The 24,685-nt window shown below is 34.9% G+C and overlaps 2 protein-coding genes across 3 annotated transcripts; one reads left to right on the top strand and one right to left on the bottom strand.

The window, feature by feature from the left end:
• Positions 1–15,642: 15,642 nt before the first annotated feature.
• On the top strand, positions 15,643–17,763 carry LOC136231918 (uncharacterized). The gene is made up of 2 exons (XM_066020946.1): positions 15,643–15,778; positions 16,187–17,763. The coding sequence occupies exon 2, from the start codon at positions 16,216–16,218 to the stop codon at positions 17,407–17,409; it is 1,194 nt and encodes a 397-aa protein (XP_065877018.1). The 5' UTR covers positions 15,643–15,778; positions 16,187–16,215; the 3' UTR covers positions 17,410–17,763.
• A 1,936-nt stretch (positions 17,764–19,699) lies between these two features.
• On the bottom strand, positions 19,700–24,363 carry LOC136231926 (tRNase Z TRZ1). 2 transcript variants are annotated; one of them, XR_010690191.1, is made up of 11 exons: positions 24,345–24,363; positions 24,095–24,214; positions 23,258–23,534; positions 22,623–22,785; positions 22,468–22,538; positions 22,258–22,353; positions 21,799–21,912; positions 20,864–20,932; positions 20,585–20,659; positions 20,072–20,233; positions 19,700–19,981 (listed from the first exon to the last, which is right to left on the bottom strand). XR_010690191.1 is itself a non-coding variant. In XM_066020958.1 (10 exons), the coding sequence occupies exons 3-10, from the start codon at positions 23,468–23,470 to the stop codon at positions 20,159–20,161; spliced, it is 876 nt and encodes a 291-aa protein (XP_065877030.1). In that variant the 5' UTR covers positions 23,471–23,534; positions 24,095–24,214; positions 24,345–24,357; the 3' UTR covers positions 19,700–20,158. The 2 variants fall into 2 exon arrangements, 1 of the variants encoding a protein (XP_065877030.1); XM_066020958.1 differs by having other exon boundaries at positions 19,700–20,233; positions 24,345–24,357.
• Positions 24,364–24,685: the final 322 nt, after the last annotated feature.

The following is a 24,685-nucleotide window of genomic DNA, read 5'->3' on the forward strand; positions in this document are numbered from 1 at the left end:
TTGTAACTAGTTACTTTTAGGTACCCAATTTTTTTTGGGTCCTTGCTTGTTAGGTTCAACAGGTAAAGCATCATATTTTATTTTATGGCGACATACTTGGATAGTATGGCCATTCTTTCCACAGAAGTCACAGCTGACTTTCCGTTTAGGATTTTTTACTGACTGGTCAGCACCCCAGTGCTGAGCGTGCCAGCACACCTTTGTGGTGTGTCCTTTCTTCCCACAGAAGTCACACTGGACATTCCGCTGGGGATTCCATCTCTGCTGACCAGTACTTCGGTACTGAGCATTCAGAGGAATATTTCTTTTTGTTTTGAACCTTTAGTTGGTTCTGGATATTTGTGACGTCCTTTCTCAGTTTCTTTGAATCTGATTGGACTTCAGAGACAGACTTATGTATGATCTCCATGTTATCATGCAAAGTTGAGTTGTCCTGAAGAAGGAATCTGAGGTCACTTAGCTTGACCTCTTCAACCTCGTCACAACGCCTGCTGAGTGCTCTAATTTTCTTATTACACTTTTTGACAAGTGTATAGAGGTCACTCAGGGCATTATCCATTTCGTTTTTGAGCTGGGGAAGTGATATTACCTCATTTGATTGCTCCTCATCATCAGATGTAATGGAGGGGTCAGCATGCTCAGAGATGCACGGCTCAACAAGTTCATCAGCCATGAAGCATATCTTTGCTGACTCGTTGGCCTCAGCTTCTGTTGATGAAGACTCATCACTGTCGCTCCATGTTGCCACCATTGCCTTTTTGCCGTTCTCCTTTTCTTTCCTCAGCGTGGGGCAGCTTGACTTGATATGGCCAGTTTGATGACATTCAAAGCATGTAATGGGCTTTGAGTTGTCCTTCTTGTATTTGCTGTCGCTGGACTCAGCTTTATACTTATCAAACTTTCTGTAAGGCTTCTTAGAATATTTGTCATTCTTTCTGAACAACCTTTTCATCTTCCTTGTGAATATAGCCATCTCTTCATCATCTGTTGAGCTCCCATCAGTGGAGTCAGCTTTCATGACAAGAGACTTCTGCTTCTTGTCTTCAGACTTTTCCTTCACCTCGAAGTTTTTCATTGATATCTCATGGGTCAGCAGCGAGCCGATGAGCTCATCATATTTGTAGGTGGTTAAGTCCTGAGCTTCCTCAACATCGGTCTTCTTTGCTTCCAGTCTTTAGGAAGACTCCTGAGAATCTTCTTGACTTGTTCTTCCTCAGTGAAGATCTTCCCAAGTCTCTTGAGCTCATTTATGATGTTTGTAAACCTTGCATTCATGTCAGATATTCCCTCATCATTGTTCATTTCGAACAGCTCGTACAGTCTCATCTGCTGGTTCACCTTGGACTCCTTTACTTTATTGGTTCCTTCGTAGGTGACCTCCAACTTCTTCCAGATCTCTTGCGCCGACTCATAACCTGAAATTTTATTATATTCTGCAGCATCGAGCGCACAGTGAAGCATGTTTATAGCCGAAGCATGATTTTGTAGCTTCTTGAGATCATCCTCTGTCCATTTGGCCTCAGCTTTAACAACTGTTTGGCCAGCCACAACTTCGACAGGTACAAATGGACCTTGGACTATGGATAGCCAGGCACTCATATTTGTAGCCTGAATGAAATTTTTCATCCTATTCTTCCAGAAGGTATAGTTAGACCCGAAGAATAGGGGAGGCCGAGTAATGGACAGCCCCTCAGGTAAGATCTGAGTTGTTTGGTTTCCTGGGAGAAACCGAGTGCTGTTTTCGCCCATAGTGGGGATCAACTCAAGGTGGTTAAACCTTTTACAGTGAGCTTTTAAGCTCTGATACCACTTGTTGGTCCCTTATAAAGTTACAAGTATAGTTCCAAGGGGGGGGGGTTAGGAACTATTTAAAAAATTTTCTTTAGGGTAGACTTCTTTTTCGTGAGAAAAAGATTTTAACAGCGGCGCTGAGTGAATAGCAAGATACTGGCTTAGTCAACTGGTGACTAGGTCAGTTTCTTTACTTGAGTCAGGAGATAGCACTTAGAGTCTATTCCTGAGCTCAGATATTCAATGCGCACAACTCAGCTTGACCTCTTTACTTGGTCAGTTTTTGTTTAAGCAAGCAATAAATATATAAAGGAGTTTAAGGTTAGAAATATGTTACTCAGCAGATTTATCCAGGTTCGGCCTCTAAGCCTACGTCCTGTCCCCGAAACACGTTCCGAGCTTTCGAATTCTCTACTGAGCTCTTTAACGGTAGAGCATCAAACCTTTTACAATCTTAGAAACTGAGTATAACAAGAGTACCTTCCTCTATACCTCTACTCAATCCTAATCTCTCGCTGAGTACTATAACCGAGTACTTAGCCTCTCCTTTCTAATCTCTAGAAATGATAAGTGTTTGTCCTAAACAACGATTGCTAAGACACCTTAGATGATTGAATAATCACTCTAGAGTTTTACACAAAAGATATGAAATTTAGTGTAAGATTGCTTTGCTTTTTCTTGCAGAACTTTTCGTAGAATTTTGGTCAGCGTAATGGCTTGATCAAGTTCTGTTTTTAATGAAGCAACTGAAGGGCTCTATTTATAGAGACGTCTGAGGCATCGGTCATTTCGAATTTCGAAATAACCGTTGGAGGGAAACGGCTTCCTGTCGTTGTCACCCTGTCTTGCTCAGAGCTCTCGGCCAATCAGATTTGAGTATCTTCTGTCCTCGGTCAGCTTTTGGTCAGCTCAGCATAATGTCTCTCCATTTATGGTAAGGTCAACTAGACAGCATTCTGTGTCTTCTGAACTTTACCCAAAGTGGAAACACTTTGTCTGGAAGTTGTTCTTGCTCAGCTGCTGTCTTGTACTCTTTGTCGAATCAACTCAGCAGCTTTTGTCCCGAAGTTGTTCCACAAAGGTCTTCTAGATCCTTCTTCCGCTGAGCTGCGTTTTGTACATAACGACAGCGTTTTGACATACGCGGGCCGAGTTGCCTTAAACTGTTTGACTTGGGCTTTTGACTTCCGTATTGGGCTTTGGGCCTTTTAATCTTTGTGTCTTATAAACAATTTAACTCAACATTGAACAAACACATTAGTAGAATAAATCAAAGCATTTAAACTTAGTGTGTTTAGAATATTTTTTAATTACACTTAAACAATTTTGTCAAATCAAAATTATGTGGAAAGGTGTTTCAACACTAACCTTTCCATCCACGCCTGTCTTCTTTTTGAAGATCCATCTGCACCCAATGGGTATTATCCCTTCGGGTGGATTAACCAAAGTCCACACTTGGTTAGTATACATGGAATCCATTCAGAATCCATGGCCTCAAGCCATGCTTTAGAATCTGGACTAGTAAGAGCCTCTTCGTAGTTTTCGGGTTCGTCGGCTAACACGGGAACCTCATTATCATCTCCCACTAGAAAACCATATCTAACTGGGAGTTCACGAACTCTTTGTGATCTACGAATAGGTGGCATTAGAGTCTCATCTAATGGGACTCCTTCGGGTACCTCAACCGCCTCTGTTGTTTCAGTCGGTGTTTCTTCTCCTTGAACTTCGTCAAGTTCAATCATGCTTCCCTTTTGCGTTTCTTCGAGAAACTCTTTCTCTAAGAAGGTTGCGTGTTTGGATACTATCACTTTCTGATCATCTGGATGATAGAAGTAATATCCCACAGTTTCCTTAGGGTATCCAATGAAGAAACATTTATCAGATTTCGAATCTAGTTTGTCGGACGCAATGCGTTTGACAAATGCTGAACAACCCCATACTCTCATGAATGAGAACACGGGTTTCCTACCAACGAACAATTCATAAGGTGTGGAACTAGCGGATTTAGTTGGTACTCGATTTAGGATGAAGAGGGCAGTTTTTAAGGCATAGCCCCAGAACGTCTTTGGAAGTAAGGCCATGCTCATCATGGATCGTACCATATCTAGTAGGGTACGGTTTCTCCTCTCGGATACACCATTGTGTTGTGGTGTATAGGGAGGTGTCCATTGTGAGCATATCCCACATTCAGTTAGATAATTCAGAAAATCATCTGAAAGATATTCGCCACCTCGATCAGATCGAAGCGTCTTTATTTTCTTTCCTAATTGATTTTATACTTCATTCTTGAAGCATTTGAATTTCTCAAAAGCTTCTAATTTGTGCTTCATCAAGTAGATGTAACCATATCGGGTATGGTCATCTATGAAGCTTATGAAGAATCTGAATCATCCTCTTGCTTGGACTGACATAGGACCGCATACATCTGAATGAATGAGTCCTAGAGTGTCTGATACACGCTCACCTTTATTGCTAAAGGGTGTCTTTGTCATTTTATCTTTTAAACATGATTCGCATGTTTCCAATGATTCGGGATCGATTGGATCTATAAGCCCATCTGAATGTAGCTTTAGCATGCGTCTCTTGTTTATATGGCCTAAACGACAATGCCACAAGTAAGTTGAATTATCTAGCTTATGTCTTTTGGTATCAATTGCGAAAACAGAAATTTTGTCATCTAACACATAAATCCCATTTTGTGATATTCCTGAAAAATAGAAGATCGAATCTCTATAAAAAATCGCAACGTTTGTCTTTTATTGAAATATGAAAACCGTCGTCAACGAGACGGCTAATAGAAATAATATTTCTAGATATTCCTGGAATATCCTTAGGCTGCATCCGGTATCAAATACCAAAAGATTCAGACTGTGAAATTTCAATATAAAACATACCAGATGTTGAAGTCCCAACTTCTCCCCCTTTTGAGGAAGGCTAGGTACACCAACAGTTTCTTTTCCAATGCCCGTCTTTACCACAGAAGTGGCACTCTCCTTTGGGCTTCTTCATTTCCTTTCCCTTAGCTTTGTTGGGCACGGCTTTCTTACCTTTCTTGGGATATTTAGGATTGAGATAATTCCCTTTCCTCTTCTTTGATCCCTCAATGACAAGAGCCGGTATGGCTTTGTCTTTCCTCATATTGGGCTCAACTGACTTGAGCATGTTTGCAAGCTCTTCAAGAGAGGTTTGCAAGTCATTCATCTGATAGTTCATAATGAACTGTGAATAACTCTTTGGGAGGGATTGAAGAATTAAGTCTATGCTTAATTCGTTATCCATCGCAAATCCAATACTAGAAAGTTTGGTAATGTAACCAATCATCTTGACACAATGTGTCATGATAGATTTTCCCTCTTGCATCCTGCAACAATATAGCAACTTGGATATCTCGTAGCGTTCGCACCTGGTTTGTTTCCCAAACAATTCCTTTAGGTGCATGATGATGGAATAGGCATCCATTTCCTCATGTTGCCTTTGTAATTCCGGTGTCATCGATGCAAGTATGATGCATCCGGCATGATCATCATCATCCTTGTGCTTCTGGTAAGCACCAATTTCCTCAATGGGAGCATCATCAGCAGGGATAGGGGGTATCGTTGTATCAAGTACATACCCTATCTTATCGAACTTCAAAACAATTTTGAGGTTATGAAACCAGTCGGTGAAGTTTGAACCATTCAATTTGTTATCGGTAAGAATGTTTTGCAGATTGGTTTTAGTCATGATTTTAAGAGTGTGTTTAATTAAACCTGAGAGTGAGAAAGAGTAAACGTATGTCATTCATTTGCTTAAAGTATATCAATCTAAAATTATAGGCCTTTTAGTTTATTTTAGATTGCTCCCACTATTTTGCCAAATTAATAGCCCTCCATATTAATTCGAAGAATTTCACAAATCCTTTAGTGAGCTAGGATCCTAACTCCTGAGATTTCGCCTTGAATTTGCTCAACAAGCTAGTCTCATTCGTTAGGTAGATTCATGTAATCAATCACATCTTTAATGTGATTCCTAGGTTATTGGGTTACTAACCACATTAGTAACTAATATGCTATTCACATTAATCCCAACCATCTTGCCCATTAGTTTATGACAACATGAGTTTGCTCATCCAATTATCATAATCTAATTTAAGTATTACCCCATATTCATGAAAAGTAATTTTCGATAATTCAGGTGTCACCGAAAGGACCCCGAGCTTGAGTTTGCTCAACAACCCAAAGGCCCTCAGCACTGCCGGCTGAATTATAATATTAGGGAGGGGCAACCGATTTTAATAACTTGTTTATTTACTTAACTTTTTAATGAGGGATTTTATTTTAGGTCTCATAATCTAACTTAGTCTTGATTTGCTTTAGCATACATCAGACACATACATTCACATACATTGACGTTATGGACATATCATCTAAATTATTCCGTCGAGCCAGAGACGGAATAAAAGGGCAAACCTAAGGAAATACTAACTATTACATATTTCTCTTTAGGTCCTCCGTCTTCTCCATGGCGCCTTGAAATTACATATTAATTTCTATACTACTAAAGAAAACTTCAATTGAATTGAAGGGAATCAAATGAGAGGAGAAATTACAATAGATAATAGAAAGGCAGGACTCGCAGGCCCTATTTCAAAAATACCAAAAGACTAAAAGAGGATCCAAATATGTCCATAACTCCAAACATGCATAGACTCAATTAAATAAATTTAATTGGTTGATTACATAATTATCTTATGTAATATTTATGTTAATCACATTAACTTATCAAATTAACTTTCATCCAATTTTACTTCTAATAGTTTCGTATCTTTTATATTAATTTTTAGATTAATATAACTATACAAAACTTTAATTATGCACGTTCCAATTATTTTGATTTTAATTCATTTAACATTTTGATTTACAAATTGGTAAAACAAACTTTTAAACAAATTTTCATTCGATAATCAAAACAGAAAACTATCAATTTCTGAAACATATATATATTTAAATATAAAAACGATTTTAAACAATTTAAAATCAAGTGGGTCTCGGACCGGGCCCGAGAGTGGGCTGCTGCCGATTGGCAGCAGCCCTAGCGTGGCTGAACCGCCGCTGCCTTGCGGCAGCGGCGGCCAGGCGCCGCGAGGAGCGACTCCGGGCTGGTGTCGCATTTTTTTATATATATTAATAATTTTAAATATATATATATATATATATATATATATATATATATATCAGTTCTAAAACGGTTTTAAAACGATTTTCAGAAAATAGGAAAAACTACTATAGATTTCCGTTTTATCTTTAGAATTAATAAAACTGATTTTATCAATCTAACTATAAAACTAATAGATTTCTTTATAATGATTATCAAACAAAATAATCAGGAACATACGCATAATCTATTTTAATTAACAATTAATTAAAACTTATTTATCTTTAGAATTAACTAATCAAAATAATTTGTTAATTAATCCTAACTATAAATATTTATTCAATCCTATTGAAAAACTTCTAAATTTTCATATATGAAATAACGGATTTAACGATGGCTCTGATACCACTGTTGGGAATTAGGCTAAGGTATAGCAGCGTAAATATACCTTAGCCTAATTCCCAACACTTGACACTGTTGTTCCATTGGTTTGTTAACGTATTTGAGAAATTGCAATATTTTTGGAGAAATTCCATCATATATATTGAAAAAAAATGAAAGACATGTGGACTCTTTAAATATACAATAGTGATGTTCGTATTCTTTTCATTTTTCAGGTCTAAGTTTTTGCTTTATAGTAAAAAAGGTTCTATTTTTTCTCAAATGATTTTTTATTACCTTTTTGTTTTGTTTGGTAACAACAATGCAGCTGATTGTTTGGTTTGTATTATTTCACAAATGAAAATTTTTAAAACCTTTTGGGTTGGTAGCAGCAATAATTTGTTAAAAATTTATGCTGTCAAACCAACAATTAAAAATGAAATTTGGCAATTTGAGCTTTAGTAATATTGTACAGGAAGTTCTGAATTTTATTTGCTGATAGTGGTTTAAGTTGGTGTTTTAAGTTTAAAATTATATTTAGAAATAGCTATATTGTAAATGAAGTTCTGAAATTTGTTTACTAATGTTTGAGCTGGAGATTTAAAAGAATAAAAATATTAGGAGTAGTTATATAGCTGAAGTATTTAGGATTAGTTATGTTATATGTGGAGTTATATTTAGGATTATGTTAAATTGTTGCTTCATTTCAGGACATATTTCCTTGTGCTTTTCTATCACACATTACTTTTGTTGTTTATTTTGAAGCATGGTTTTAACTTGCAACACTGGAATTGAGTTTTAATGCGTTATAATTTTTTTTTTAAAAAGATTATACTAAATTTTAATATTTTTTTAAGCAAATACTTTGTATATTATATAACTTTGTAGATATTTATACAATAGTAAAAAAAACTAAATTAAAAATCCGTGCAAAGCACGGGTCTTAAACTAGTTATTTATATATGCCTTACAAATCCATATATTCAATTTTCAACAATGTAAATGTCAGAGACATGAAGACAATAATAAAACAAATGAGTGTTATTGATTTCAAAAATGGCATCAGCAACCTATTCATATAATAACATACCAAGCAATTTGTTCATGTAATGACCTTTTATAATAAAAGTAGCATGTCAAAAACCAAAAGGAAGTAGTTACTTTAGTTTGCTACACACTTATCAAGTGCTCTCACGTTTGTGCGACCTTTTTCTACGAAGCCTAATCTTCTTGGCCATTTTCATCCTCATTTTCTTCTCCATTCTCTCCTGAAGCTTCGACTCTAATGGTAATTTGTCTACATGCACAACCTCCTCCTTGCTTTCAGCAAGGGCTCACTTTTCTCTACTTGAAAAGTCCCATCAATGTCTGAAGAGGCATTCACAATAACTGTTTTGCTGCAGAGAGTTACATTCTGAAATCGAACTCCATTGAATTGAAGATCAATGGGTTTTAATTCCAACCTAGAAACTAAAAAAAAGATAACATAAATTCAAATAAGGACTCAATACAGAATTCGGAAAATAAGATAAGGAAATAAAGAAAGATATACAAAAGAATAAGGGTTCTAACTTTTAAGTTCTGAGAACAAAAACAAAAAAAGGCCATAGAAACAGTACGAAAAGGTAGAAACTATAGCCGTAGCAAGTTATTTGTATAGGGTTGATAGACTTTTTGAGCCACAAAAACTTCCATTTTAATTTTTTAGTTTTTATTTATGTTTCCATAAAATGATTGATCAAGAAACTCCAGAAGGAAAATGAAAAAACATATTGAACAAAATAACAATTACAAGCAAATATTCACATTCCCACCAAATCGAATAACACTTCATTAAAAGAAAGCAATATCTCGAAATGAAACAGAATTAAAGAAGAAAAGTAAAGGAAAGAGCAATGGCTTACTAGACTAAGTCAGCAAACCTGCCCTCATAAGAATGTGCCGCATAGGATCTGAAGGCTGAGCACCCACATGTAGCCCATGCCTGCAGGCCATGGAAGAAAGGAAAGATTACCAAACGAAGTTGATTTCTTGCTTTTCTAGTTCTTAATCTTAGCAACACCAAGCAAACAATAACAACAATTCAAATTCCATTTTAGCTGCTGCTCAATAATCTAGAAAAAATCAAATGAAAAGTTGCTAACTTGCTACTCAAAAATAAAGGAAGAAAAATCCCACTTCTGGTATCAGTTTATGTATCTTTGATTGATTGATTGGTTCCAGGCCCGTCTTAGACATTTTGGGGGCCCTGTGCAAAACGTAATAATTTACTCTATAACCGTTTTTTAACGTTAATAAATTAATAAAAGAATCCTTAGAAAATAAAACTCTTCATCTTCTTCTCTAAATTTAACTCTTTAAGTAAAAAAGGTATATATGGTTACTAACTTGGGCAATTGGACTGGGCTACTAACTTATATATAATAAGTAAAAAAAAAAAAATTGGGCCCTCTCTAAATTAGGGGGCCCTGTGCTGTAGACCTGCTTGCACAGACCCATCTACGGGCCTGATTGGTTCCAAGCTGGGAAGCCTTAAAACTCAAGTACTAGTTACTAATGAAAGAAATTGATAAAACGACTAGAAAGTCTTCAAAAAATAGCAATCTTATTATCGAAAAAGCTGCTTGAAACCGTTGTTGAGCTTTATTAGTTTTCCCAGTCTCATTCTAAATATTGAAGAATAGGCCACAAAGTAGGGGAACTTCAGCAAAATTGGAAAAGCTCCCATTAACAAGAAACGCATATTATGCATGTAATGGAATATAAGGTTTAATTTTTCCCCTAAGACTTGGAGAAGAGTATGTTAATCTCTATGGTTTAAAATGGGTCAATTTTTCCCTCCTAGTAGAAACACTAGCTCAACTTTCCTATTTTTGAAACAAAACAAAATTTGTCTGTAATTAATAAAAAGAATTCCAACGAAATCCCTAAAAAATGAGCAAAATTATGCTAGTATTTTTAGCTTGGAGTCAACATTGATTAAATGGCTCTTCCCAAAATGTTTCAATTTTTCACATCATCCCTGTATGTAACAAATCTACTAGAATCAATTTCACACTATGTTACCAAATAATTTATGGTTAATTCCCAGATAATTTCATCATCTGTGATGAATTTCAAACTCATCGCCATAGTCTCTATGATAATATTAAATCAAAAATATTACTAATTATATATACTATAATCTAAAACAGGAATTAGACAAACAGAGGGTAATAATTTAAGAAGTTAAAGTAGCACGTCCTGTATAGTCAGTCTCATGAGAAACATCTAAACCCTAAATCCAGATTATTGGGGAAAATATCAAATTGAGGAAAACCTCTAAACCCACCATTAAAAAATTAAACAAAAACACATTCAAATTTGAGAAATTAACTCACCTGAAGTGAAGAGCAATCTGACGCTTTGTTGGCGTAGGCAGCTTCTTCCGTCCAACAAACAACTCGTCGAAGCAAAAAAGGGAACCGATAGGGGTGAGGGAAAGAGAGAGGGTGAGAAAACGAGAGAGGGTGAAGTAAAAAGAGATGGGTATATCGATAGAAAGAGAGTGGGCATTTACGATGGTTGTAGAGAAGAAGACAGTAAAGAGAGAAGAAGAAGAGGGTCTACGTTTGAGGAAAGGGGGGAGAATAGAAATAATTTCAAAAAAAATGGGGGGAGAATTCCCGCTAATCAATTAATTCCCGGTTATATTACATGTAAAATAAAATACTAATTTCACCAATTTTTTTTTTAAAAATCACCAACAGAATTTCGTTGGTGTCTAAAAACTTCCGCTGGTCATCAACATCGAATTTAATTCTGCTGGTAAATTCCGTTAGCATTAAACGTTTTTCTAATAGTGTTATGTCTCATGTTTTTAAATGTTTTAATGTTTTAGGCGAGAAAGAGCAAGATATAGGAGAAATTACTGGTCTATAAACGAGGTTTGAAGTATCAAGTTGTTGGGTTCGTGTTTAGTCAGGATCGTTGTTTAATTGTGGATCTTACTTTTTGTTAGGTAAAATGTTAACATTTAAATGTAATAGAAATATGTAATTAGTTATAGATGTATTTTTAGAAGAATATGCTTGGAAATTATAATATTTATAAAATTTGGATAATTTGGAGACTCTTAAGTGCCGATTGTGATCTTTCTATTTCACGCTCGATGCCGACTGAGGTCGTTTTGGATCGGGTGTGACATGTTTCAAGCAAGTTGGAGATTGTTGGATTAAAATCCACAATGTGGGTTTACGTATATAAAATTATAAATTATAACCTATTATAATATTAGTCTGTTAAGTGATCTAATTTAATTTATGAAGACCGATGTGTATATAAAGGTATGGACTTAATTATGTTTAGATACTTGGTTGTAATTATCTAATTATATGATGGACACAATAGTAATTACACCCATTATATTTTAGTACAAATATAGGGATTATGGTGTAACCCCTCACTATAATCATATGATATCGCACACTACATCAGTTACATACATGCTTTCAAGTCTCAATCATATAAACTTCAATCTCATATAAACTTTACATATTATACATAAGAGAGAGCGTTTACAATTTACAATATATGTTTAAGTCACTATCCTACATAGAGGATTTACAAACCAAAAGTACATCAAAATACTCCAAAATGCCAAAGGGAGAATGGACTGACACTGCCGGTGCGACCTTAAACAAGAAGAACTTCATCTAACCTGTAGAAATCTATTGGCAAGGGGTGAGCTGCCTAGTCAATAAACATATTACGCATATATGTATACAAAAGTAATGTAAAGAACACAGATTAAAATATATCATCAGTACCAAGTTAGAATTTTCAATAGAAAGATATTCACTTGTTTTACTTATTATAGTAATACTTATTTTAGTAAGTAAGGGCCCTGATATACTTAGATAACATATATAAAATGGTCCTTGGGCCCAATCTGTATCCCAGCTCACTAAATTTGGAATACAATCATTTGTGCTACGGAGGAGTTAAACTCAACTCACGTACTCATGTGTCTCAACACATGTGCTTCCGTCTCACAATATTAGGATAACACTCTTGACTAGGACCATTTCACATATCCATCTAAGCAAGCTCATATTCATTTCTTATCCAACCATTATTCAGTTCAAGTACGTGCATAAGGCTCAACATGCCACATTTGCACTCATAACACTGCAACGTACTCAATCATCTCAGTTTCATATCTATCACAATGTATCACAAACACTCAAACATTATTCACATCAGATTTAACCACATCTCACACTCAACAAGTCACAAGCCACAATACATTCATACACATATATAAGCAATATGCTTACCATCGCACTCAGATCAATCTATTCTACACGATTGGGTGTGCGTTCAATTGCACCTTGTCCTCCTAATGTCACATAATATTTATACAATTAGCCTTAAAATAAACTTAATGAAAATGTAAACTAATGCATGCTACATGATGTACAAGACACTAACTCCACAAAGTTCATGCAATCTAATCCTTTTTGTCTTAGATCATCACATGACTTACTTGCACACATTCTGCAATAACTCTCTCTATATGCATCCAAATGCCCTGTTTCTTGAACCTACTAAAACTATACATATATGGGTATACCATATCCAAAATTCACATTAATATCACTTCTACACAATATATGGCATGCAAAATGATTCTGTCATATTTCCAGCCAAGAAACAGACTACCCGGTTGCATCTACCATAATTCACTCAACCTAGCTCACACTAAACACAATGGATTTCCAAATCAGAGAGTTTCTTAACATATATATGAACATAGTTTATTCTTTATGTATTTCCAAATTCGAACAATATCAAAATGAAAAACATGTTCCAAGATGACTGAAAGTAGTACCCTATATTTCTGTTTAGGGCACTTGATACATATCTTTCATTTGGACAGCCTATAACCACTTTAAACAACACCAAAACTCAACAAACTCAATCATAACTCATCTACAACAAATCCTATCATCATACCTAGGTATTTCAGAATCTCAAACTCATAGAAAAGACGTTAAAACAACATACTAACCTTCAATTTGTGTCTATCTAGTATGCTTCCTAAGTTGACTTGTTTGACTTGAAAATGGAAGAAATTGGAAGAGTTTTCTTTGGAGGATGTTATGGTATGAAAAAGGAAGGGTTGCTGAAGATATGGTCGAAAGTTTTGGCTGAAATGATAAGAATGGTGTCTTGTACATCCTTTTAAATATGAAGAGGTGTAATTTGTCTTACAATGGGTGACATCTTATGCTTAGTGAGATGCATGCTCACAAACTTCATTTCCAGCCCCCCCATAAGTCTAATTTAATCAATTAAGGATATGTTTGTTTATCCATTTAAGTTCTAACTCAATTAACCAATCGTTACATCTTAACGACACACTAATCGCCTACTAATCGCACGGTAATCGCATTATGCATATGAAACTTTCAATAACAATGAGATGAATCTAAAATGTATATATTCAATCATGAAACATATATGAATGTGGGAAGACTCATATGTTAGGGTTTTAGGGATGTTACATATGGTCCCTAGAATTGACACATTTTCCATTTTCTACATTCTCCTCCATTGAGTTGAGCGTAGAGATTCAAGTAATTTCTTGTTCTAGAAGGTCAATAAACCTGAGATGTTCTTGTCGTTGTTCAATCCGTTGCGTTACGAATTCAGGTATGCTTCCACTTTTGATTTTGATGAATTGATATGAGTTCCAATCTGCAATTATAGTACGAATGAATTAATTCCATCATAATACTCCTCTCATTTCCACTATTGAAACCCTTAACCTCAGTTTTGAGACTTTTTCTATTATTATTCCACTCTTATCTTCTTTCAGATCGTTTTGATATATTATTTCCTCTTTGATGAATTCATTTGATTATTTTCTAGAATATTCGAACTGGGTTTTTTAATTTTTTGGTTGGTGGAAGCTTAATATTGAGAGAATTATTATTATTCTATTCTTAATATCTCTTTCATTCATTTGTTTCATGTAGATTAAAATTTTTCAATTACCTCCAGTGGCTTGTTGTTTTGGTTTAGTGAAACATGTTTAGTAAAGGAGTCGGGTAATCTCTAAAGTGATCTCTCCAAATATGACACAATTGAATCAATGGTTTCATTTTCAGTATTACTTGAATGTGCAACATATAATGATGTTAAGGGGTTCAAACGCTTGGTATGTGATGTATCTGAGATCAGAGCGATTTCACTCTAATATAGTTACCAAAGGTGTTGAAAAAAGGGTTCTTATCGAGATTGATATAAATTTCTCTTGTTGATCCTTCAGTTGTAGCAATTTGTGGACTTTACTTATTCCAAGATTCGAAAATTTCAAAGCTCTCATATTATGGATTTCTGCCACGTCAGAAGAGAGGAAGAAAAATAAAAGGAGCGGACAAAGTGCTGAAAAGAGAAAGAGGAGTGATGTAATTAAGGTGAGAGAAAAGACGAGGTGTCACTTAAAGATTGAAAATATTGTAAAAGAAAAAAAAGTTAAATTATGAAAATAAAGTAAATAAGAAGACAAACATATCTTTTTGAATTTTTGACCACACTTGATACATCAATATTTTTTAATGGCGTTAATGATTTGGACTATATTTACTAAATGTTGCAAATATACGACACATATTTATTACGTTTTGAAACACGAAGCTGTTCTGAAAATTATTGAAACTAGAAGGTTTTGTACTTTTTTTCTTTTAAAACCTTTTTCTTAATTAAAATCAATAGACTTGTTTGAACACTTAGAAATATTGGTTTTTAACCTTATTTTTTTCTCCTATTAAAAGGATTAAACACATATTCGACCTCCAATTTATTCAAAATTTTATTATTGACCATTGATTTATTATTTAGTCAGATTTAGTCCTAGCCTATTTCAATTGGTAAAATGTCAACTAATTTAGATGGAAATTTACTAAAACTGTTATTCTATTGTCACATGACGATATTTTGACACTTAAACCTTATAAATTTTATTTTAGAAATTTGTTTTTATTTTTTAATCTAATTAATCATTTTCAACTAAAAAATTCTATGTGACAAATAAACTTAAAGACGAGCCGCATATTAAGTTTAAGTATCAAAATATCACTACATATTAGAAGGATAAGAGTTTATCAAATTCCATCTAAATTGGATTAAATTTCACCAATTGAAATAATTCAAGTCCAAATATAATCAAATAATAGATGAAGGACCAAGTGGTAAATGTTTTAAATAGCTCAGGGACTAAATAACATTTTATGCCCTTATTAAAACGTAGTTGGAAACCCTAAATCCTTTTATTTTCCTTACTTCCAAATCCCGGCTGCACCGTTTTCCCTCTCTTTTGCTTCTATCGCTTGTATTCTCTTCTCCTTCCTCAGCCAGTTTGTCATCACGGACTTGCTGAGCGACATTTCGGTGAGTACCCCTGTGACGTGCCGCCGCGACCGGAAAGGTAAACCCCATATCGCCTGGACTTGCCTATCAGATAGTATTTATCTTCCAAATACTTGAGAAATTCTTATGTTAATTAGGTTGCCTAGATGAATGCAATGTAGTTTTTCTTTTTCTGTTAATGGTTGGATGATCTTGCTCAAACTTCAGTTGTTTGGTTTTTGTTTATTTTTAAATTTTTAGTGTGAAACGATGTCTATTGACTGCTTGCTAATTTGACATCTTTTTCTGTTAGTTCCGTTTGAGTTTTGTAGCTCTCCACGTAAGGAGAAGCATCACTTTTGATTCGAAATAAGTGTGCGGTTTGCTAATGACCTCCGTCCAGCAGCTCGCCTCTGCTGGTTCACTTGTAGAATCAACTGGATTTTAGTGTGTTTTATAATAGAATTTTATGTTTCTTCATCTACAGACTTGTAGCTCCAGATTGCTGTCATCTTCATGTCTTTGCTTGAAGTGATCACAAAGGCTTCGGCCAGTTCTGAACAACTTGCACCCCAGTCAGAATATCCCATAGTTCTAAATGCAGATGAAATTTTCTGCAATTTGAAGCCAGAACTTGATGTTGCAAATCCTTCGTCACTTGCAATTACTGTGTCTGGGTGGCAAATCACAGAAACTGATTCTCAACTCATTGAATCAAGCAAAAAGTTTTGTTCCAAGTTGAAGAGGAAACTCAAAGACATCAATCATTTCAACAAGGATGAATTTATTGGAATTTTGAATTCTTTTATTGAGAAAATTGGTAAAAACGTTGGAATTTCAGTTGAGGTTGATCCCTCAACAAATGGCTACACTCAGGTATTGATTGAGAAGATGGGATTTTTGATGGGTCAACATGTGGCTAGTTTAGTTTTGGATGCCTGTATTAGTTTAGAGATTTGGGATTTGGTGCAGACATTGATCATCAAAGGGATTCCTGATCATTCATGTTATCCCAATTTAGTCACAAGTCTTGTGGCAAAGAAGAGGTCTGATTTGCTCTGCTTGAGTATGAAACATGCTTCAGCTTTGGGATTATTAGAGTTGGTTTGCATTTTGAAGTATTTTCTTTCTCCCCCAAAAGATGCATATAATACAATGATGACTGTGAAGAAAGAATGGGAGAGGGAGGCATTGTCAGCTATTGAGAAGGTGAAAGACAAGAATCTCTCTGATAAGAAATCACGCATAGCTAAAGAGGCTTCAGTTCTGCTTATGCTTGCCTATGATGGGTTCTCAATGTCTGAGCTCTGTTTGCATTATTTGCTGGCTTCAGCATGTGTTGATGAAGTTGTATTATCATCTTCATTTGCTAAACTGAATGGGAAAGAGATGATGGGTTTGATAAAGTATTTGGGGAAATGGTTGAAGAAGTATGAAATGTTTCCTCAGGCAGGTCCATGCCCTAAGGCTTCATCTACCTTGGGATTAAAAGCTTGTGATTGGGTTCCAAAACTTGAAGATGTTGTCAAGTTTCTTGGTATGGTGTTAGATGAGAACTTCTCTTCCCTGGTCTTACACCCGGAGTTTCATGAAGAGTTGAAATCAATTGAAGAATTGGTTGTTTCTCTAGCTTTCGACTCCAAATTTTGTTGCTCTATCACAAATGTACTAGAAAATTTGAAAACGGAAGTCAAAGGTGATCAAAATTAGGGCTTCTACACCAGTGGTTTTCTGAAACATACTCCATGTTGCATCAGCATAGTTAAAAAATGCCTAAACAATGTAATGTTTTGCCTGATGTGGCATCCAATTTTGATTAAAGCGAGATTAATATCTATTCCTCTTCAATAATCTTTATTCTTGATTGATGGTTGCAGTCGTAATATTATAGTGCCATTGGTTCTCTTGGTAGTTAATTTAATTAAGAAACACTGCTTATATCAAAACTCAACTCCATGTCCACATTGACAGGAGGATTAGATCTTTATACTTTTGAATATGTACTATGTAGGTGACCTCAAAGCTTGAAGTTTCTGTTAGTGTATTATTTTCATTCACTATATTTATTCAGTTATATTCTCAGTATTAAACAGGAAACTTGAATATACAATTTGGCATTGGATCAACTCAAATGCCCTGTCACCATAGGGATTGCAACGGCTACTCTATCCGCGCCCGATTCTAATGGGACTACCTATACCTTGTATAAAAGGATATGAGATCAAAACATTACCCGTGATGGGTATGAGGATACCCCTAAGGTAGTCGGTACCTGTTATAATTCTTTTATATATCAAAAAAATATTATTGTTTTTTTAGATGTGAGATTTAAGTCCAACTTTTTATTCTTCAACCATTGAGTGATATCACTAAACTACTTTACTTTTATTGATTAAGATTCTAACATGTTCAATTTTTAGATGGATGATTTATTAAATTTATATTTTGTTAAATTTGTAATATTTTTTGTTTTATGTATTGATTCTTAATAGATAAGTGTACCCACAGGTACATGTGAATTAAATGGGACGGTTATAGGATAAAGAGACATGTGCGGATAATTAAAAAATAAACGGGTAAGGATTTGAGATTGGTACTACCTGCGATTACCTACCCGTTGCTATTCCTTTGCAAGGACCAGAACTAGCTCATTATGATGCTCTATAAACATTCATAGTAAGTTGCTATTCCTTTGCAAGGACCAGAATTAGCTCATTATGATGCTCTATAAACATTCGTAGTAAGTTGCATTAAAACATCTCTAATGGGAGGTTGTAACTTAGGGTTGCCACCATAATTGTGAAAGGCGACCTAGGCGATCAAGCTATCGCCTTCTGTAATGGAAGGCGGGCGAAATTTGAAAGGCGACCACCTTTCAATCGCAGGCGAGAGGCGGTCGCCTTTGGGTCTAAGGTGATATTTAGGTCGCCTTTGGGTCTAAGGTACATAATTCAACAACTTTACTTTTCTCTCTTCTCTAATCTGTTCTAACTTCTATTTCTTACTTCCATCTTCTTAGTTTCTTTTCTTCTTCACATACTTTTCTTGGTTCTAAGTGTTATGTTGCGCAAATTTTTATGACTTGTTCTAATTGTTATGCTGCTCAAATTTTTATGAAATTTTGTGAAGTTTTTACAAGTTTATTATTAGTTGTTGTTGTGTTGTGCAAGTTTATTATTTGTTTTGTTAAGTTTATTATTAGTTATTAATTCTTAAGTGTTATGCTGCCTGAATTTTGCAGGCTTTTCATGAATATTAGTAATTCTAATACATCGAAAGCTACACAAAGAACGAATCCTTGTTGGAAGTATGTGCAAGAGGTCAAGGCAAGGAACTCAAATGATCTAAGATACGCATGAATGATTTAGTTTTTTGTTTTTTACAACTTTAGAAGTTAAACTAGTCAATTTGAATTATGATTTTATTTTTTTGTGTTTTTCTAATTCTTTTGTCGCCTCACGTGCGAGAGGCGGTCACCTCGCCTCAAAGCTATATTATGCCCTTATCGCCTCGGCTCGCCTTTCGCAACTATGGTTGCCACATAGGATAATTTACGACCAAAAGTTACAACTATTAGAGAGCATTTGTTACTTTAGAATTTTATGGAGTAAGAAAAAAATGTTAATTAATACAATGGACTTATGCATTATTTTTCCATCAAAAAGAAAAAGCAATGTGTACTTTCGGAGAATAAAAGCAAGATCTAAAAAAACATTTTTATAGATAAATTGGTTGTTATAAAAAAACAAAAGTAACAAGCCTAGTGGTTGGTTGTTACCAATTAAATTACACTCACTTTTAATAGCTAAGGTGACAGAGAAAACATCTATAATAAGCTGCATTAGTAGTAGGCTAAGGTACAGACCAATGATTACAGTTAATCACATTATTAATAAGATTTTTGTTTTCCCCTTCTTCCCTTGCGGAAACAAGGACAACTAAAAACATGACCGATAAAAAAAAATGCTCAAATATCAAACAACTCGAAAAGTTGCCACTATAGTCACATAAAATGTATAATTTATTTTAATCATAAATATTGTTATAAAATTACACAATAGTAAGCAACTAAATTTTTTTTATATTAAAAAAAAGAAAAAATAAAGATGCCAAAAATAGACAATATCGCCTTAAAAAGTTAAGCAACCCTTTTACATCAATGCAAAACACCCTTCCAAACATCCTCCTCCACCTCATCAAACATTTTTCCAAGCACAACCATTGGAGATGCTCTAAAAGCTTCCCCTTGAGGCTGGAGCAAAATAAAAATGTTGGAAACGACCTACTCCATTTCATATCCTCAGTTTAGCAAGCAATCATTATAAAAGCACAAACAAGTACTGAAGCACACTAGTCTGTCTACGAATTTTACCCGCTAAACTGCTATCGAATGAAAGAAACCTTGCTGTCCGAAAGTTTCGACAACAAAATACTTTAAACTTTCGTTGCAATATCTTCATCAAAATCCATCTGTTAGTGCAAAAACTCGGTCTGCCAAAGAGGGTGGCAATCCGGAAACAGCCTTTTGAATTTCCTGATAAAACACAAGTGCAATCAATGTTTAGAAAGAAAGATAGTGCCAGGTAGCATTATGACAGTAAGAATATTTACATCATTAACCACATTCTCTAACATGCTTAAAGGATCAGAATCTCATCACACGCGAATGTTTCAATGGGAGGAATTTCAGAAGATGCATGGGGCTAATCATGAATGGCAAAACCGGAAAAGAAGAAGAAATGCCTACATCCACAAGAATATTGCCTCCCTTTGTCATTTCTCTCAAAGTGAAAATTTATGCTTTATATGCTCAATTGTTGGATATCGCAGATGAAGGTATCATGAAACGCGACCAAGCAGGATTAAGGAACTGTTAGAAATATACCTCTACTGTATAACGAGCTGAAAAATGAATCAGGAGTATTGCTTTGTTCTCAAATCTGTCTGCATAACTAACTATCTGAGAGATGTCATCCATATAGAAACAAAGAAACAGTTATGATCTTTAAATAGCACAATGCAGGCATGAAACAGAAAACAGCATTCCTTGTGCATACCATCATATGGGTGTGTGTCCCATACATGTGTTTTACAGTTCATTCTCTTTAGATGAAACATGCCAGTCCAATCTAATAATTTCCTAGAAAGGCCGAAGGTTCTTTACCTCAGATAGATGAGTGTGTCCATAATCTCGTGCATGCTCCACTTCCACAGCATCATCAAGAAATGTGCTCTGCATCAAATTTGGGGATGTGAGCAAAATATCGAACGTAATTAATGTCTTCAATCATATTTCAATATCCCCACTTTAAACATGGTAACTGAAACAGGTTCTCCAATACTTTCCAAATCAGCATCACGTTTCCACTTCCTTAGAGCGGAGGCCATATGTGAAACACTTCTCTAAAGTAATTTTTAACATCACAGATTCAAATTCTTCAAAAGAACCAGGAGAAGATATATATGAGCTTTGCCAACTTATCTTTAACAAGTCCTACTCTCCTCACTTTTCTTGACCTAGCTATTTAAACAAAATTGTATTGTTATTTGGTGCATAAAATCCTAAAACTGAAGCTTCTCAGAACCTAGGAGTTCAAACCCTTTCCTAGTTTTTTTTGTATTTGATCTGGCTATTACAATCTCCAATGTCCCATGATTTTCACAATGCTTCTGCATTGACAATGTTATCTGTGCCTCTAGCAGCACAGAATAACCACAGATGCACATTCCTTTGCCTAACCTACCAAACTAGAAAGAGACTGCACAAATTGCTGTTTATCACTTTAATTAGATCAATGCTTCTATGATCCAAAAGGAGCAGGTTGTAAATGAAGCCAAATTACCTCTTTTTGACAAGGTTATGTTATTGGTGCCCTGAGGTTGAGAAACACTAGGTAACCATATCTAATATATAAAGAGGAACCTTCCCCCCTCCCTCTCTTTTTCTTAAAGGTTAGTAAAAAAATTGGATTGAAAATCTGTACATGGTTAATGTTATAAGGAACCAAGCATACAGTGTAACCTTGTAAACTAATTTGCAAAATAATCAACTTTATTGTTCCCTTTATTCACTAACAAGCCAGATAAGCAAAGGACTACCTCCATAACAAGAATCCGGGCCATCAGAGCATCAACATTGTTTTCATCAGTTATGAAGTCAGACATGGTATCTCCAGTAAAAGCAACTTCAGGTGTAGTTACAGTGTTAGTTATCTGTCAATAAACAAACTGAACCTTACTAATTAGGAACAGAACACAAAAACTATGCAATGGATACATCATAAAAAAACTTCAGAAAGTAAACATTCACTAGAGAGACATTTTTAAACAATTGATTTAATGCAACTATGGCAATAATTACCCCATCCCACGGGGCTTAGACATCAAAAAATGTTGCATTAGTACAAAACTAAGATGTTTTTCTCATAAGGGAAAGAAATTGGCCACAAGGAAATGTGTGTATCCCAAAGAACAGCAGTTTTGAGGTTACAAACAACAGAAAAGAAATGAGGAAACCACCATTTAGAAAGATGCATGCTTATAGCTGTCAAGACAGACCTCAACACCTGATGCCTTTAAGTTTTTAATCTCATTTGGAGGAAGGCCCAAGAACTCTCGCTTAAGTTTCTGTTTTACAGAGTAAACTACATATCCCTGCAAATCAAATAGAATGCATATAAAACACTCAATGCTGCGGACATTAAATGTAAATTCATAAGAAAATTGAACAACAGTAAAAGGGAAAATCTATAATCATCAAAGCTCTACCTGGCTTTGTATTGCATGGTAAGTTCTAAATGCTTTTACTTTTAGGTCTTTTCTCATATAAAACTCTTCTCCTGAAATGACAAGTTGATTCAAACTTGGGAGTAAATATAACCAAAGGGGCCTAAAATTTACAATCTAAGGACATGTGAAATTACCCACATCCAGACCAACCAGATTATGGTTAAGTTCTGATCCATCCAGCTTCCTGTGCACCTCAAAGAGCTGTTCCACAGTTTCTTTGATGGAAGTGGGCAGAACAATTGTTGGAGGCTTCATTCGGTATAACCCGCGTGTTGCAACATACATGGGCAATCCTCCCTGGAAATTGGGCATATAAAGTTGATCATATAAGAGGTAGTCTAGCAAATTCACATCTCTAGGTCATCAAGACTATAATTAAGTGCAACATGTTGCTTCCCTCTCCATTTTGTCTTTTCACCGGGAAATGCAATAGTACTCAATACATAAATTGCTTGTCCAAACACAAAGGAAATTGCAATCAAAAGCTATACGATTATATTCAGTAGAGTGAACTTGATATCCTCTTTTTACTAAAAACAAACTAATTTCCTTTTCGATAGTTAATCAGCTGAAATTAGAATCCAACCAAAACTCGTCATCAAAAGTCAAAATTTGATAGCTGCAAACATTCAAGTAACAAAGATCCATCACAGAGAAATTCACATTCTTAAAGTACGTGATAATAAAGAAAGAGCACACAAATAGTATGTAGTACTGTAAAAAGAAAGGAAACAGATAGACAAAAACCATGAGCAGAAAAGAGACTGACAATGTGATCCATGTGAGCATGGGAGATGAAGAGGAAGTCCTGAGAGATAGCGCGCTGTGGACACCGGCCAATATCAAAAGCCAGATTGAGAGAAGGAAAAATAATGCAAGTTTCATGGCCTCCAATGGATAACCCCTCAACTGGATACCCTTCAATTGTCAACATTCTCTTCTCTTCTCTTTTGCCATGTGCATTTTGTTGTTTCGAATTCATTGAATTTTGATCAATTTCAGGGACAGGTGATGTTTTCTTCCAGCAATGACGGATCCGGGATTCACTGAAAGGTGGTGGTCCATACAGTTTACATTATATTATATTGTGAGTGAATTTTGATGAAAAATTCAAATAGAAATAACGTTTCTGTGTCCGTGTCCTTGCAACATAGACGATCTATCATCTCAAGTACACATATTGATATATATTAAGTATTAATCCTCTAATTGCGAAATAGGAGCTTCATAAAAGTTTATTAACATGGTAAAGTAAAATAATTAAGCACACCACAAACTCGAATTGCAATTCCGATTTCCAATTTTGATAGCTAAAATATTGACAGATTATCTATCATATCACCTCAATTCTCAAGTACAGATATTGACAGCTAAATTATACTGCAGCTTGCAAAGTCATATTGAAAGTGCAATTTCAATTTTCACCCTTAAATTTGTTCAATCTCCAATTTACTCCAAAATGCAATTTGGCCCAAATCACTCCTGTACTATTATTTTCGACTGTTTCAGCTAACTTCTGAAAACTATTTTTGCAGAATTGCAACCACAAATTCAAGCAAAGCAATAAGAATTTCACGAAAAAAAATCGAGCCTAGGGCGAGCTTACCTGCAAAGTTGAAAGAGAGCGGAGTGACGGATTGACGTTAATGGCGAACCACGAACTTCTTTGTCTGGTGCGTTATCAGCGTTTGGAAGAAAAGGCCTTTGAAGCTTCAATTCGCTGGGACTAGGAAGAAATTAGGGGAATTTAGCAAGGTTAGAATAAGTTAATCGAAATAACAATAGTAATTTCCTCAAAAAAAAAGAAATAACAATAGTAATTTTTTTGAAAGTAAATTAAGGTTAACTTGAATTACATTTTACTTTTATTATCTCTCAATCTCAGATTTCAAATTGAATTAGGGTTAATGCGAGTAATGTATACATTTTTCTAAGAGAGATAATATTTCCACTTTTATTTATATGCTATAAAATCTCAAACAAATTTTACTTTTAAATTTTAATTTTATCTTTTTTTATTCTCTTCCATTACCTCGATTTACTTTTTCAACCCAACTCCAATAACCTTCCAACTCCCAAATAAAAGCAATGTGGTGTATTTTAAATCTTCAACTCCTTGTATCTTTCTTTCAAATTCCGTCAACAAAACCACATGTTTTTATAAGAGCATTTTGAATAATAATAGTAATAATAATAA

Source organism: Euphorbia lathyris, chromosome 1 (assembly GCF_963576675.1).
Source record: "Euphorbia lathyris chromosome 1, ddEupLath1.1, whole genome shotgun sequence".
NCBI classification, from domain to species: domain Eukaryota; kingdom Viridiplantae; phylum Streptophyta; class Magnoliopsida; order Malpighiales; family Euphorbiaceae; genus Euphorbia; species Euphorbia lathyris.